Source organism: Ostrinia nubilalis, chromosome 21 (genome assembly GCF_963855985.1).
Source record: "Ostrinia nubilalis chromosome 21, ilOstNubi1.1, whole genome shotgun sequence".
NCBI classification, from domain to species: domain Eukaryota; kingdom Metazoa; phylum Arthropoda; class Insecta; order Lepidoptera; family Crambidae; genus Ostrinia; species Ostrinia nubilalis.
Window position 1 is genome coordinate 9963946 of NC_087108.1, and position 17016 is coordinate 9980961.

A 17016-nucleotide genomic window follows, 5' to 3' on the forward strand; every position below is an offset into this window, starting at 1 on the left:
CCAAACTTCTTGAAGCACTGATGATGTTACCTATGTTGGGAGCATACATTGACACAGATTTTATAAATAACGTAGGTCTGGCGTTCACTAGCTCTAAGTCTAACTGTTTAGAGCCAGAGCTTTTTCAATTAAGAAGATTACCCACGATTACTCTGCGAAAAAGTTTGTCTTTCCTCGGGCTAATTCGTTTTGATTTCATGTGTCTGGAGTTACAAGCAGGCATCGTTAATTTTAAATGTCTAATTTTGGATTGGAGGTGCTTTAGAAGTTACAATTTTATTATTAAGTTAAGCCATATAATAACGTAGCACTTTAACTAAGACGGACGGAAAATTGAAGAAACTACTTCTCACAAATATATATTTTCGCACTTTTCATTGAAGATAAAATATGACGAATGCAGTAGAAAATTATGATGTGTATTGATAAAATAAAATGTTTATATGTAAATGAAAGGTTGATGTAAAACCTCAAAATCTACATTAGGTACTTACTTAAACGGTAAATAAAATTAATTTCTATACTTTCTTAAGTACCTAATACGTAGGATTTCAAAAAGCAAGAGCCTATATCACAAAAGGCAACATAATATTACTCAAACCACAAAAAAAAGAAAATATGATTTATTTTAATAACGAAACACCGAGTACATATTGACTTGCAAGATGTGACAGCCAAAAATGTATTTTCTGAAATTCTCAATTTTTGTGAGGGTGCCGACGTGCGAATCGTTACGTTTCTTTTGTTCATCTTTGCATTGAGTTTTTATCAATTGTTATTGTAATACCTACTCATGCTATTATTAGGGACGTAGTTATCGCCGTATATCAATGGTAGGTATAGATCGTTTCATCCACGAAGACGCGTCCCACCAATTTTTGGTCGAGGGAAGCGCTGCACATAGGTAGATTTCAATGATTTAGGCGGCCAAAAATATTTTTTGCTTGAAATTAGTTATAAGTACAAAATTAAATTAAAATAAACCATTTTTGACTGATTTCTTTTATTATTAATGATAATAAAACATTTTTTCACTTAAATATAGAAATTTAAAAAAAAAATATATTAAAAAGTGTCATTGTTATCATTGATACCCCATCGTGTGTGGTATCGTTGGATAGGTAATTTAAAATGACTTAGGGGTTTCTAAGACTATTTTTTGATTTAGTGAGCCGTTTGCAAAATATTTAAGTTTAAAGTGATATTTTTTTTTTCGAAAATGGCGTCCCCCTCTCTAAAAACTAAAGTGTTGGTTTGAAAAATCTGGAAAAATTCATAATAATAGTGCTTTTCATGAACTTTTAAGGAAAACTATGACGGTTAAGATAGACCAGTTAGTTCAAGAGTAATAGTCGTTTAACTCGTGTAAAATTTCATACTTAATAAAAAATCCTTAGAAGAAAATATTAAAAGTGACTTTAGATGAAGTAATTGCTTGCTTATGAAATATATTATGGTAACGGAACTGACAAGTACGGAACCCTACACTGCGCTTGGAACGACATGCACTTGGCAAATTTTTGTATTTTTATAAAATAACAATAAGTAGGTAGGTATATCAATCTCACTTTGAGAGCATTCCTCTATGGGTCACTACTTGCTACTTGGCTTGGCAGACATCAACATTTCCATTGTTTCAGGAAGGAATGCTTTGCGAGAAGGTCTTAATGTGTCTCCTGGAGCTGATCAAGGGGTCTGATGTTAATAAAAGCCTATCTACATTGCGTTCCTTTCTAGAAAACTTTCTAGCAAAGTTAAGCCGATATGACCGGAAATGCTTGTTCGGGGCTTCTGCGGCTTGTTTTTAAAAAACACTTCTTCATGTTTATTGGCTTTCATCCACCTCTTCTTGAATTAGCTTTTCACATAAGAAGAACTTTGCTTCAAACTCTTTTCAGCATTTTCTGTGTCTCCATAACGACTCAAAAGAAAATCTTCATAAAAATCAAGTTTTTCACTGAAACTTGGTAAATTTTGCCTTTGTATCTGGTCAAATAAGTAATTCCGAGTAACTACTTTAGTACCCGAGGCACCAGACAGGCCCAAAATAAAAAGTAAATGGATTTAATACAAAGTAGCAATAAAATGATATTTTGCTCAATTTTTTCTCCAAATCTTCAAATGCTGTTAATTTAAAAAAGCGCGGTTTTCCGCGGCAAATTTTTTTGCAGATTTTAAGAACAATATGTAAACTATTAAAAAATAAAGAAATTATTGCTCGGACGGACCCTGAAGTTAGTTAAACGACCACTTTAAAATAAAAAATACAAAAAAAAACTCATTTCTGATACAGCTATCTTTGACAATTTTTAAATATATTTAGGAAAACAAAAACTAAGTAAATTACTGTTGAAAAACATAGGCTCTATCCTTAATTATCGCAATCCACCACTGTTACTCGCAAACAATGGTTTTGAAAATAAATATGCAATTTACAAAAGTTGTAAGTTTAAGAGCGCCCGAAAACAAATACATACACGTTAAGCGAACTATCGCATTCAGACTACTCTAGAGGGTAGATTTGCGCTCGTTGAACATTGAAAAAGGTACCATGGTATTCCTGGAAGTGTGTACTACCCGCGTACATGGTTTATTTTTCAATAGATTGATTTTGGAAAACTGGGTTTTGGCCGCCTAAATCGTTGAAATCTACGTATGTGCGCTGTGTGCGGGGAGTTTGCTCCGAGCAATCCAAGGCCCAAGCGTCATTATTGTAGTGTGCGGGTGCACTCATGGATAATTTGGCGTGTACCGATAACACTCAAACATTAGCGGAAGAATGGTGGGGCGCGTCTTCGTGGATGAAACAATCTATATCAATGATACGGGGCCCCCGAGTTTCTGAGGCCCCTGTACTGGATTTTTAGATAAGTAAGCAACTAGGAAAGTTCTATAATTTTGCAATGACCTTTTTAGATGAAAAGGGCTTCATGATCTAAATGAACTTTTGTTAGATGGGATGGGATAACAAATTTTGATACAATGACCCGTTTTAGGCACGCTACGCCACTAGCTATTATAGTCCATACCTTTGTGACGTCCAAAACTAATAACGATCTTTCTTATAACGTGAGCCGTCGAGTCCTTCGTTGTACATTACATCCATCATGAGAATTCCAGGCGAAGCTTGCTCGTTTTAATGAGAAATTGTCTCATTAAGTCGGGTGCGAAATCCAATTGGTATTTCCTAATGATTAATAAGACCGCGGATCATTAAAACCCCGAATACAGAAGTTTGTTAACGACTTGCTATTAGAAGAGCTTCCAAACCCTTTCGAAAGCCCTTATGAAAAATGGTCATTTAGTTATGTCATTGTGAAACGCAAACGGGTTGTGGCTGGATGAGTGAAGAATAGATTTAAATGAAGACGTATTAAAATCAATTTATTAAAAGGTTTTGACTGTCATGGTTTCAACTGTTATCAAAGATTTCGATAGCAAAATCATAGATAACCAATAATCAAAATAATTTCCAAACTACGAAATGCTACAATCAACTACGACTACGACTGTGACTACGGCATAGTGCTACGACGTAGTCTACGACTACGAATACAGCTACGAAACAACGCTATACTCGTACTACTAGAAACTTCTTTTCAAAACAGCTAAAGTTATGGTTCATTTATTCTCGATGTCAATCATTACATCATTCATCGTCAAAAATAAAATAAATACCCGATAAACTCTTTTTATATTCTTACTAGATATCTACTGGTATTTATAAGGTATTGAGTCAATTTAGTCTTGAATCCTCTAACGAACACTTTTAACTTTATATTTGAGTTTTCTTATAAAGTTGTAGTCGAAGAACTCCTTCAAATGTAATTATTTGTTTTATAAATAGGCCACCAAGCTGGAAACTTCACGCAGTGTAGGCGTTTTTGTAAGCTATAAAAAAAAACATTAACTTGAGCAAGTATTTTAAACTAAATATAATTACAAGATTCCTGTGTGTCTTACAAACTGCTAACCTCTCTACATTGCCTACATTACAAAGTTTGACAACTTGAGCTTGAATTATAAACTTCACGAGAATTTCAGTAGACGTCCCGTCTATCTCAATTTATTTAATTAAATTAGGATTACTTTGTCCTTACCAACTAACAATATTGTAACGAATTAAACTTTGTAATAATATCTTCGTTTTAAATAAATGCTATGAAAAAGGCGAGTCTGTTAGTAATTATGTTGTCGAATATTTTATTTCAAGAACTCAACAATTTCTTCAATATTTTTGACTAAGCTTTTTGATAACTAACATAAAGGATGACGTCATATTACATCTTTCTAAAACATTGTTTTGACACATCATAAAAAGTATGTCATTTTCGATTATGTAGACGTACGACTCGATTAGTTTCAAAAACATGTAAATATCTTTCGCCAAGTCACGCCAAGTCGACATTTCTCTATGTTGTAGCAATTTTTATCATACAAACAGAGTAAATACAAATGAGTAGGTCATCTTCATAGAAACGCACGGGCGCGGTTTGTATGTGAGCGCGCCAACACGTATGCGGCACGCACGCACACACTGACAAAATTTAGCGGGGAGCCAGTCGTGGTTGCGCCGAAAAACAAACCGCGCTCGGTGCGTTTCTATGAAGATGACCTACTCATTTGTATTTACTCTGATACAAGTAGCTCAAATACATAATATAAGATATATTTTGTAATGGTCATACTAGTATTAACAATAAGGTTGTTGTTAGCACACACGGAGGCCCCAAATTTCTGCCGCGCCGCGGACTCAAGTCGCGCCTACTGCAGTTCCGATCCAACCGAGGGTACGTTCGCAACGCGATTGGTCAGATCAATGACGTTTTACTTTTTGAAATTCGAATGGCACAGATAATGTAGGTGGTTCACTTTTTAATTTTCTCATGAGGCCTTTTATGGCACAGATAATAGGGGTGGTTTACTTTTTTTTTAATTAAAAGGCTTCAGGGCGAAGTAATGGCGATGGTCGTTACTTTTGAAAGTTAAACAGGCAAAGGAATAAGCTGTGGTCATCTATTTTTAGTCTTTTTGTAAGTTTAGGTAAAATTAAAGAACACTAGTAGGTATTATGTCTCGTTCTTCTTTTCTTAGACACCAATGTCACAAGTGTTTTATGTTTTAGGAGCACATAATATGGTTTTCTTCACACTACACTTTGATTTTTATACAAAATTAAAAATTACTGAACCGAACTTAATCTTACAGGTAAAACGGACCATGACCTACTTTAGCTTGTACCTCCTAAAATTATTCTTTACCCATCAAGCCTCTGTGGAGCGCCGATAAGTCTCTGGAGGGTATAATAAGAAATATCAAATACCGCACGCAAGATGTGGGTTTTTCAATATCCACAAGAAGTTTGACATCCAATAACCTGTATATTGAGATACCCAACAGTTTGAGTTCACCTCGCGTGTGATCTGTTTTTTCGTACAAAGTAAATATTTCTGTATAGATCTGGAACAGGGAGCTTTTTAAAGCTGACACGGATGGATACAAATCGATGAGGGAACGAGAGGATTACGTCATCAACTCTCAATCATTTTATTATAATCCTTGCTAACTTTTTCTGTAGGTACGTTTATAGTTTTTGTGTTGGTGTTTAATCAAAAATAAGCATGTTAACACGTATTCATAAATAACGTCTATAATTTTAACACTTATCATTGCTCTCGTACCTCCTCATTGGACGTACACACGGCCACACTGTCAACTATCCATTTCCGTTTTTGCTCTCACTCTCATCAAATGGTGATTCTTTGCGATAGAACGAGACGACATGACAGGCAATGGATAGTTAACACTGTTGCCGATGGTACCTATCATCATTTTAAATTAATATTTATCACAAACATATCGTACTCCCTATAAAATAACTCTTTATTATTACTTAACTACCAACAGAACAAAAGCGCTAAATAGTACAAGACGATAGGTTTTCATGCTTTATTGGCAATACTTTTCCTACCCAAAGTACAGACGAACTAATTAAAATTATGATCAATAAGAGTCGTTTATGGATTGAAATGATGAATGGATTGAAATAAAAAATGCTAATTTATTTAAATCTGCCTTAGAAGATGTCCGCGCCCACTGAATTTAGCGAGAACAGGCAGCATTATAGCAGATAAAACTGGTAATCTCGCAGAATTGTGTACGAAATCTGTTTTAATTAAATGGCCAGTAGCGATGTGCTATCGCTCCATTTGACTGTTCATTCGATTCTATTCGATTAAATTGAACATCCAGTTTGTTTAAAAAGTAGGTCGGTTTTATACGTTTGAGTATTATTTCAACGTTTGATGAAATCAATTATTATGATTGGTCGGATCATAGGATGACTCTGTCTATAAAATACCGCCATTTATCGTCACCATTGACTGAAGAGTGCTTAAGTGAGTAGTCGTAACAACATTTTTACATCGGGTGAAACGCCGTACTATACACGATGTGCCGTACAAACACAAGGCGTAAAAGCATAGTACATTTTTACGATCAACAGCGAAAATTACTTGCTTATGAAAACGATCTCAACTGTAATACCAAATCATTTATAAAATGTCTATATACAGGGTGTTTGGCGCATCGTGTGCCAAAATGATTTGGCGGATAGAATGGGTCATTTCCTATATTTTCAGCCCCCATAACACGTTCCATGCCAGGCGGCTACTTTTAAATTATTTTTTTTAGTAATTTCACCAAAATACCCAAATCGCATCATTTAATTTCGATTTAAAAAAAAACTACTAGGCGTAGCCTCAAAGTAAATATTTTGTTTTGACGTGCATTGATGTAGGGTTGCATCAAATCTAAATTTACTGGCAAATATCATCTAGTTTTTTTAAAATTCAGCTTTAAAGTTTTCCGAAAAGTTAAAAATGGACTGAACATTTAGGTTTACATGGCTATTAAATTTTTTTTTAAAAGAGATAGCGATCTTCGGATTTTATCAAAACTTCTGTAGTCTATCCCCATTCAAACGGTATACTAATCTTGTTTAAATAATAACAACAACTTCACAAATTCCTTAAATTAGTGCATTGACTCTACTCGGACTGATTTGCGAAATTTGTGTTTATAGCCCCTTTTTGTGTGAATAGCACGTTAAACACCTAACAGGTAAAAATTATTTATCTTATGCAATGTAAAAACCTTTTTCCTATCGTTTTTCAATGTGGATTTCTTGAAATTATAGACGATAATAATTATTTTGATCGTTTATTAATTATTACAAATTTTGTTCAAAATGTCCGCCTCGGCAACGTATAGGTACACTCACGACATCTTCTTTTAATTTCGACTGTTGTCGTATGCAGTCACATTTCTCTTTTTATTACTACAAAGGCGTTTTCTATTCGTTGTTGTAGTTCTTCTATTGTTTGAATCCGTTACGTACACCAGTTCTTTAGTTTGTCCCCAGACGTAAAAATCTAACGGAGTTAGGTCTGGGGAACGTGCAGGCCACTGTATAGGGCCATCTCTTCCAATCCACGAATAGAAAACGCCTTTGTAGTAATAAAAAGAGAAATGTGGTTGCATACGACAACAGTCAAAATTAGTATACGTTGCCGAGGCGGTTATTTTGAACAAAATTTGTAATAATTAATAAACGATCAAAATAATAATTTCCGTCTTTAATTTCAAGAAATCCACATTGAAAAACGATAGGGAAAAGGTTTTTACATTGCATAAGATAAATAATTTTTACCTGTTAGGTGTTCTACGTGCTATTCACATAAAAAGGGGCTATAAACACAAATTTCGCAAATCAGTCCGAGTAGAGTCAATGCACTAATTTAAGGAATTTGTGAAGTTGTTGTTATTATTTAAACAAGATTAGTATACCGTTTGAATGGGGATAGACTACAGAAGTTTTGATAAAATCCGAAGATCGCTATCTCTTTTAAAAAAAAATTTAATAGCCATGTAAACCTAAATGTTCAGTCCATTTTTAACTTTTCGGAAAACTTTAAAGCTGAATTTTAAAAAAACTAGATGATATTTGCCAGTAAATTTAGATTTGATGCAACCCTACATCAATGCACGTCAAAACAAAATATTTACTTTGAGGCTACGCCTAGTAGTTTTTTTTTAAATCGAAATTAAATGATGCGATTTGGGTATTTTGGTGAAATTATTAAAAAAATTAATATAAAAGTAGCCACCTGGCATGGAACGTGTTATGGGGGCTGAAAATATAGGAAATGGCCCCTTCTATACGCCAAATCATTTTGGCACACGATGCGCCAAACACCCTGTATATAAAAGAAAGTCGTGTTAGTTACTCCACTTATAACTCAAGAACGGCTGAACCGATTTAGCTGAAAATTGTCAGGGAGGTAGTTTAGAGCCAGGAGAAGGACATAGGATACTTTTTATCCCGTTCGAAATAATAAAAAAGTCTGCTTATTTATTGCCATTAAGGCGGAACAAAGTTCGCCGGGTCAGCTAGTAAATATGTAAAGAGAAACTCTGACAGATACTACATCACTTACCATCAGGTGATATACAGGCCAAAAGCTTCCTCATTGAGGAATATAAAAAAACCGCCCCCATTTTCATTTAATAACATCGTACTTAGCACTCTGAAACAGTCTCAGAAATTGTGCTTCACTTTCTCCAAAAAAGAAACTCTTCAACATAAGAACACTCGATTGTATCGAGACCCTGAATATCGATAAAGCCCTTCAACTCAACTTGGCACATCACTAATGGCCAGAGATTTATACGGCAGCAGTTCGCAAGTGTCTGAAACGAAGATTGTGGTGGAACGTTATTGGGTTCCGAAGTTTAAACAGCCAAATTATGAGTTTTCAAAGCCTTGCATTTGCAAATTCAGGGGAAAGCTCGTGAAATGACTTTGGGTGCTTTTAGGGGACATACTTTAAAGCGTTTCGTTGGAGGACATAGGGGTCACTTTCACTTTTCTCGTTTGAAGCTAAAGTCATCAATTGGTAAACCCTCTTCTACTTTTACTTGTTTCGTTAGACAATAAAAAAAATACCACAATAAAATTATGAAACCATCTAAAGACTGAAATAGTCAGTAGATGTATTATCGATCTTCTTAATCGAAATTCTATCACGTATCGTATTAGGTATATCTAACTACTTAACATAATAAAATGTACCTGAAGAAATATCTAACAAGTTATGTAACTAAGTTATTTCTCGTTATCCAAATAAAAAAGTAGGTATAATTGAGTCACCGATGTCCAAAGTTTATAAAATATTCTAGTATTTTCACTTTTCAGGTATTTCTACATAAAATACAATTAATAGTCTCTTGAAATAAAACTGAGGTCCTTTATTTCGGTTACAATCCTTTAAACCTGTAAAATTGTTATAAAACACGACACTAAACCCAAATATTGTCAACCGTTCTCTACAACATGCTTTATTTACTTACTTCAAAATCATTAACCAAGCAATTTATTTACAAGGGAAACGCTTTGAGCAGTATTTCATTTTCAAAGCGAAATAAAACGTGTTTGCGATGGGTAATAAAATTGCGTTAGAATTTTTATAGACGGTAGTCTAAAAGAGATGCCATACGGGCTTCTCCGCTGTGAAGACGCAGCGCGATTTCAACACATTTGCTCTCCACTCCGACGACGCAGCGTTGGTAAATGGTACGTCAGTCTTTGACACTGACAGCTGGCACCTTCGTTATTAAAAAAAATTCTACGACGTACTGCACGTCATTTTGAAGGATCGTGTAGCATGTCGTTCAGATTTATACGTATAGTTCCAAAATACTGAACTGTCCTATGCATGACATTGACAGTGAGGCGCCACCGTCAATACCGGATCGCTGGTTCCGATTTTTGTGATGTTGGAAACCATACAGTTGAACGATGGTAGCGCCCCCCTGTCATTGAGTTTGGTGGGACATTTCAGCGTGGGTCATCTATACCTACCATTCTAGACTGCATCTTACCTAACATCAGGTGTGATTGCGGTCAAATACCTGCCTTTTTCTGCATAAAAAATACATTTGTAGAACAGTCGCCGCATTGCCGACGAAATGCAATGTCAACGCTCGTGTGGCATCTCTGTGAGAAATCTTTCAACACGGACAGTTTGAGAACCTTTGTTCCAGACACCCGATACTTGTTTCTTAGAATTTCACGCATCAAATGAGACGTCAGAAGCAAAACTCACGCCACTGAGTGTGAAGCTGTAACTAGAAGATACCCTCTTCAAAATCGATGTTACGTTTCGTTTATACCAAAATTTTCATCTTTTATCTCTTGAGCGCATAACTGAACCGATGGAGTTTGTTATTTATATTTCGTGAGGTTTCTGACCGAATTAAGGTCATAGCAGACTTATGAACTCAGAAAGGGATCAACACCGTATCGCTTTTCGCGAGCTGTCATCGCCTTTCGCGCGCTGTCAATTGCAAGGCGAAGTTGCAGTATGGAGTTTCATTCAAAGAATACTGACCGCCTCGAGTTGATGCGGTTACGACCCCTTTCCCGGTGGGTAAGTGTGCTACGTCCTTTATCCGAACAAGGAAACAACAAGCAAATATGAGAAAACAAGGAACAAGATTTTGTAAACACTCGGTTATGGATAGCAGTTTAATGTTTGCTTGTATTGGAGCGTGAAATACAAACATGTACTTTGAAAGCTGAAAAGATGAAGTTTGGAATTTAAGTTCTCGGCACCGATAGCATAACATTTTGTCAAGAAAGTTCATCATTTGCAGATCATAAGACGTTATTTTACATTTACCTAATTCCGAATAATTAGATATTCGATATTATAGCATCCATTAATAACTGACCCGACTTATCTGATCAGTCAACTTGAGTCCGACAAAGATTACAAGTTACAAAGACTTTTCATCACTAACTAACGAAATGGTGATGAGTCAAGCTATCTTAAAAGTTTAATCAAGTGGCCTGAAAATGGCCTAAGAATGGCCTATTTTGAAGAAAGGAAATCTGAACAAAAATTGGCGGTGGCTTCGAAAAACATCGGACATTTTTCTCTGTTGAAAAGCACGGAAAATAAAGAGACAATGCTTAAAGGCCTATCTCCGATTGTTAGATGATAAATGGCCGTCACCTGTCCCTGGCAATATAAGGGTGGGAGGGGCTCAATAAATAACATCATGGAGTCTGGACTATCCTCTATGCTCGTCTGTAAGTTACGGCCAGGACCCCTGTCGTCATAAACCATCGAAGGTCAAACGCGGGGTCACTGGCAAAAGTAACGGGACGGGAAAACCCGTCAGTTCTTATAGTTTAGACATAATATTCTCCATTATTAATGAAAGAGGGTCGAAGAGTTCGAAGTCGATATTAGTTATGCCCGTTTTCACCATCAATCCCTAATTTTTAAGTGGCCTCTATGGTAACATAACAGGAATTTTATTTTCATAAGGGACACTTAAAAATTAGGTATTGATGGTGAAAACGGGCATTGGACTCTCTATTACGAGTATACTCGTAAAAAATTTTCTATAGTTTTAACCAAATAAGTTACTTAGAGACATCCCCTTTCATCCTTATTTGGAATATTCATAAACTATTAAAAAAGGTCGACATTTGTTTGAGGCTCTCCATTTAGAAAGCATGTAAGTACCTATTTTCAACAGTTTTTACCCAATAAATTACTTAAAGGCATATCCTTTTAATAATAATGAAAGAGGATCGCAAAATGAAGTACCTAACTATTAAAAAAATAGAGTCGATATGCGTTCGAGGCTCTCTAATTATAAGTTTTAATAACTAGTAATTTATTCAACCGTTTTAACTCGATAATACTTAAAAGCTTAACTTTCAATATTAATGAAAGGGGATCGCAAAATGCATTAACTACTAGCTTTTGCCCGCGGTTTCACCCGCGTGAAATCTAGTATGTCACAGATCGTCATAAATTATAGCCTATATGTTAATCTGGGTTATAAACAGTAATACTGTAAAGTTTCACTGTAAAGACAGATGGCGCTGCCGTCAAGTAAACAACGGGCTCCGCAAAAAAATATTTTTTTTTATAGTAAATAGTGTACGTTTTGAAATTATTTTAGTGTTAAATTACGAGTTATAATATAAACGAACAGTGACAATGTTATCTAGAAAATTGTGCATCAAACTAAAAAGATACAACTCAGTGAAATGACAGTGCATAAAAACAATGTGAAATGTGAAACAAACATTATAAACCCATCTAAACAATCACTAAATATTATGTTGTGCGCGTTGAGATTAAATACAAATCACAAAATAAACAATAAACAGTGATAATAACATTGTGATTTATAAGTGCAAAACTGTAAGGCAGTTCGAAAAAAATTGCATAATTACAAATTCTACTCCACTACTCATACTAACGAACTTTTACAAACCAAATTGAATAGTACACCATAATTTCAACCATTCAATTATGAACGAATTGGCGCAGTGGTAGCACTGTCAGATTTTTGTAGCAACTAAACGTTCGAGCAACCTGGGTTCAAACCTCAACGACGCCGAAATTTTTGTGAGAAATAAAAATTTGTTTCTCGTGCTCAATAGCAGCCAACAGACGACTGAGATTAACTACCTATAGCCTGACCAGGAACATAAAAACCCTCGCCATGTTGCGGAAAACTAATGGTACTAATTTCTTTTAATGGCAACAGTAACTGAAAACTTCATTGACATGTCACCTTGCATGTCAGTCTATTGCTGTCAAAGTATAAACAAACTTTATTTTAAATGTGCGCAATTGATTTTGTGAATTAAATTGCTAAAATCTTTTTATAGTCGTGAAAGAAAAGTGGTTCACAATGTGTTAAAATATTTGTCGAAGAGAAATACTAAGGGTTCGGACAATATTTTCATTGAATAATTTTTCCGACAAGGGTGTCAAATTGACTGACATGTTTATCGTATAGTACAGTCCACTATGAAAATTAGCTGTGGTTTGTTTCAACTACCTATTTTAAAGTTTTTTGTCACTTTCTAAGTGTTGAATTTTATGGAATTGGGAAAGAAGTACCGAGTTTGAAGCGTTCATGAGCAGACATTGCAGTTGAATATTCAAGTTCTGAATTTGATTATTGATGAATAATAAAATAAATCCTACTAGCTCGATTGATGTTTTCATTTAATTTATTTAAACCAGGTTACCTATAATAATATTTTTTCGTTAATTCATGAAAATATCAAATTAGCCCGTAATCCTGAATCCTGATACATAAAGTTAGCCTATTAATTTAACACAGGTACGACTGTACTCAGTGTTGCACTATCAAATGCAATTGACGCGCCTCTATGTCAGGGTTTTTATGTTCCTGGTCAGGCTATAATTAATTTATAAAACTTCTGTACATAACAACACACAAGATGGCGTTAGTGTGCGAAAGATGTAACTTGGAGATTAAAGGAAGAGACTTCATACAATGCGCTTCTTGTATGAACTATTTTCATTTGGACTGCACAAGTACAAGTCAAGAATACTTCTATTACCTAACAATAGAAAAAAGAAAATTGTTAAAGTGTGACACATGTCAATATACTAGCAAGAACTCCAAACCCACATCACCTGCTTCGCTACGTCATGATAACATCACGATTCGAAATCGTCACAGACATAATGTGCATATCGACAACTCTATCACCGCATTGTCCCTTGATGATGATGACTCATCATTTGTGTCCACTTCAAACACCAACTTAGCAAGCAGTTGTCCTGATCTAAATGTCACTCACTCAGAAAAGTTAGAACAAATGGCGAAACAAATTACTGAGCTCAAGCAAAAACTGGAAAGTGCTGAAAATGAAATAAGTAATTTATTATCCGAAAACTACACGCTGAAAAAAGAAATACAAGGACGAAACTCACAAATTAGTCAACTAAAAGAAATATGCACATCAACGCCAACAAAACAAAGCACAAACAAAAAAAAGAATAGGAAGAGTAAATGCAAGAACAGATTAGATTTTACACAACATGAAAACCTGGAAAAACAGCACTTCTTGGATGGGGATCAACTTGTTGTTGTAACTCCGTCTACTACAGCCGATGTATTACCAAATTCTCAAAATAAACCTACCCCATTGATTGAATCATCCTTATCTGCAAATGAAAATAAAAATACAACAAATAGCAAGAATAAACAAGCAAGTATTTTTATTATTGGAGATGAACAAGCACGGGGACTTGCGGCTCGACTTACAAAAACACGAGCGAACAAATGGAACGACGTGTATAGCATCACCGGAATTGTGATGCCCGATGCAACTTCGAGGGACGTGCTGCGAAGTATTGATGACTTATCCGGAAAACTGACTAAAGACGACATAATCGTTTTATTGACTGGTCGCCATGACTCAAATCCTAATATTGTATTTTCAAGTTATTGTGTAGCGCTCAACAAATTAAGACATTGTAAGGTTATTGTATTGCCTGTTAATGATAACAAGTACCTAAATGAGAAAAAATTAAATAATGAATTGAACTTGCTAACATCTTCATTCTCAAACAGTTCCTTTATTAGCGCTAGTCAGATAAATGTCGGACACACTCAATTTCAAAACCTTTTGTGCATCAAGTTAAATGTTGTAATTGACTATCCAAAGTATAAAACTGATTTTATAAATAATTTGAGAAGAACGACCTTACCACTGAGCGTAAAAAGAAATTCAAACTGCAAATCTCAACCAGCCATTACGAAAACTCATCAGTTCTTAAAGGGTACGATTCCATACTACTTTAAAAAGGTCAGGCACCCTCCAAATATAGTATTATCACCTAAGGCAACTCCACTTGATACTAATCCCACAGGTAGTTCCTCAAAGAATGAGTTTTTTCGTTAATAAACAAAATAATACCAAACTACTGATATTTCACCAAAATTTTGCAGGCATATTAAATAAATTAAATAGACTTGAAATAGCTTTGGATGAGCTTCGGGAAAATGGTAAAAATATTAGTGTAATATGCGGCACAGAAACTTTTCTCAAACCTGGAGATGAGAAAAATTTAAGGCTCAAAGACTTTAAGTTAGCGAATCATTACTCTAGACCAAAACAACGGAGAGGAGGCGTTTGTATTCTGGTTAAAAAGCACGTATTATTCAATACAATAGGTCTGGCTCAGGAGTATGCTACTTGCAAACATTTTGAATGTTGTGGCATTGAGATTAAAAATAGTAATTTGGTTGTACTGTCTATCTATCGCACCCCAGATTCAGACTTAGATATTTTCTTCTCTAAACTTGAAGGGTTATTATCTAGGTTGATGAGAAAGAATAGAAAAAAAATAATCATTGCAGGTGACTTGAACATTGATACTATAAACAAAACTCGACACTCGACCAGGCTAACAAATCTGTTACACACTTATAGTATGACACTTCATGTAACTGCACCTACCAGACTCAATAGATGTATAGATCACATTATTAGTAATACAAAACATGCTATATGTTCGATCCATGATTTTACCATATCAGATCACACCGCCCAACTTGTTGAGTTTAACATTAAAATGAAAAACCCGATTTCACAATGGTTTCAGACTAAAAGGGATTACAGTAGTGAGAATGTTAAAAAATTTCATAATTGTATCACATCTTTGTCATTCTCCAATATACTGGAAGAAACAAGTACTGACAAAGCATTTGACGAATTTCATTCAATATTTTCTTTATTTTATAATTTATGTTTTCCCAAAATACAGGTCAAGATAGTTAAAAAATTCAATAATGCTAGATGGATAACTAAAGGGGTTAAAAAATGCAGCAAAACTAAAAGACATTTGTATAAAAATTATCAATTTGCCAATAAAAGTGACAAACCATTGCGTAAACATGAATATAAAATGTATTCCAGAATTCTACGTCGATGCATTTCTGGTATACAAAGACAGGGGAATAAAAGAAAATTAATTAATTCCAGAAATAAATCTAAAGCAGCCTGGAGTATTATTACATCACATATATCGGACTCAATATCTAAAACAGATATTAGTGAAATTAAATATAATAACGAAACAGTAACACATCCGATTGAAATAGCAAACACTTTCAATAATTTCTTTATCGAAACCACCAATTGTGATATTCAAGGACAATATAATAGTACATTTGTCGCTGACGGCTGCCAGCCTAGCATGTTTCTTCGTCCTACTTGTCCTGAAGAAGTCCACAAAATAATCATGGGGCTGAAAAACAGCAATTCTGTTGGATATGATGATATTTCTACAATGATTTTGAAACAAGTTGCGTTTCATATTGCTCCGATTCTGAGCTATATTATTAACATATCGTTCAGTGAAGGCGTATTTCCGACTTCACTAAAATTTTCAGTTGTTAAACCTATACTCAAAAAAGGTGATAATACAGACCCCAATAACTTTAGGCCGATAACATTAATTCCAATTATATCAAAAATTTTCGAAAAAGTAGTTCATATTAGACTTACTGATTTTATCGATAAATATGGTATCGTGAAAAGTGAACAAAACGGTTTCCGTAAAAATTATAACACTACTTTGGCACATTTTTCTTTAGTACATTCTGTAACACAGAGTCTTGATAAAAAAATGCCTGTGATAGCTTTATATCTTGATATGAGCAAAGCATTCGATTTTGTTAATCATGGGAGGCTCATATCAAAGTTGGAAAAGTACGGTGTTAGAGGTACTGTAAGGGATTGGTTTGTTAGTTATCTAGATAACAGAAAACAATGCGTAGAAATTAGTAAAACGGAAAACATTAATGGAAAGGTGAGACAGGTAAACTATAGATCAGAATACAAACTTAATAAATTTGGAGTTCCGCAAGGAAGCATTTTAGGACCAACCTTATTTGTACTCTATATAAATGACTTGCCTTCCATTACTAATCACAAGACTATATTGTTTGCTGACGACACAACTTTTATTATTAGCGCCAAAGATACGGAAGTACTGAAGAAAGAGGCGCAGGTTACAATAAACAAGGCAATGAACTGGCTAAAGGTAAATAATTTAAGGGTTAATATAGAAAAAACTAAAATGATGCAATTTAAAACTT

At 34.7% G+C, this 17016-nt stretch overlaps 1 protein-coding gene across 2 annotated transcripts in view; it reads left to right on the top strand.

Moving 5' to 3' along the window:
* The window catches only part of LOC135082356 (uncharacterized), a 155652-nt gene that overhangs the window by 111572 nt on the left and 27064 nt on the right, over positions 1 to 17016 (top strand). For both annotated transcript variants that reach the window (XM_063977144.1, XM_063977145.1), the window contains one exon: positions 4716 to 4790. In XM_063977144.1, the coding sequence (XP_063833214.1) occupies positions 4716 to 4790 (75 nt within the window). The remainder of the gene's footprint in view (positions 1 to 4715; positions 4791 to 17016) is intronic.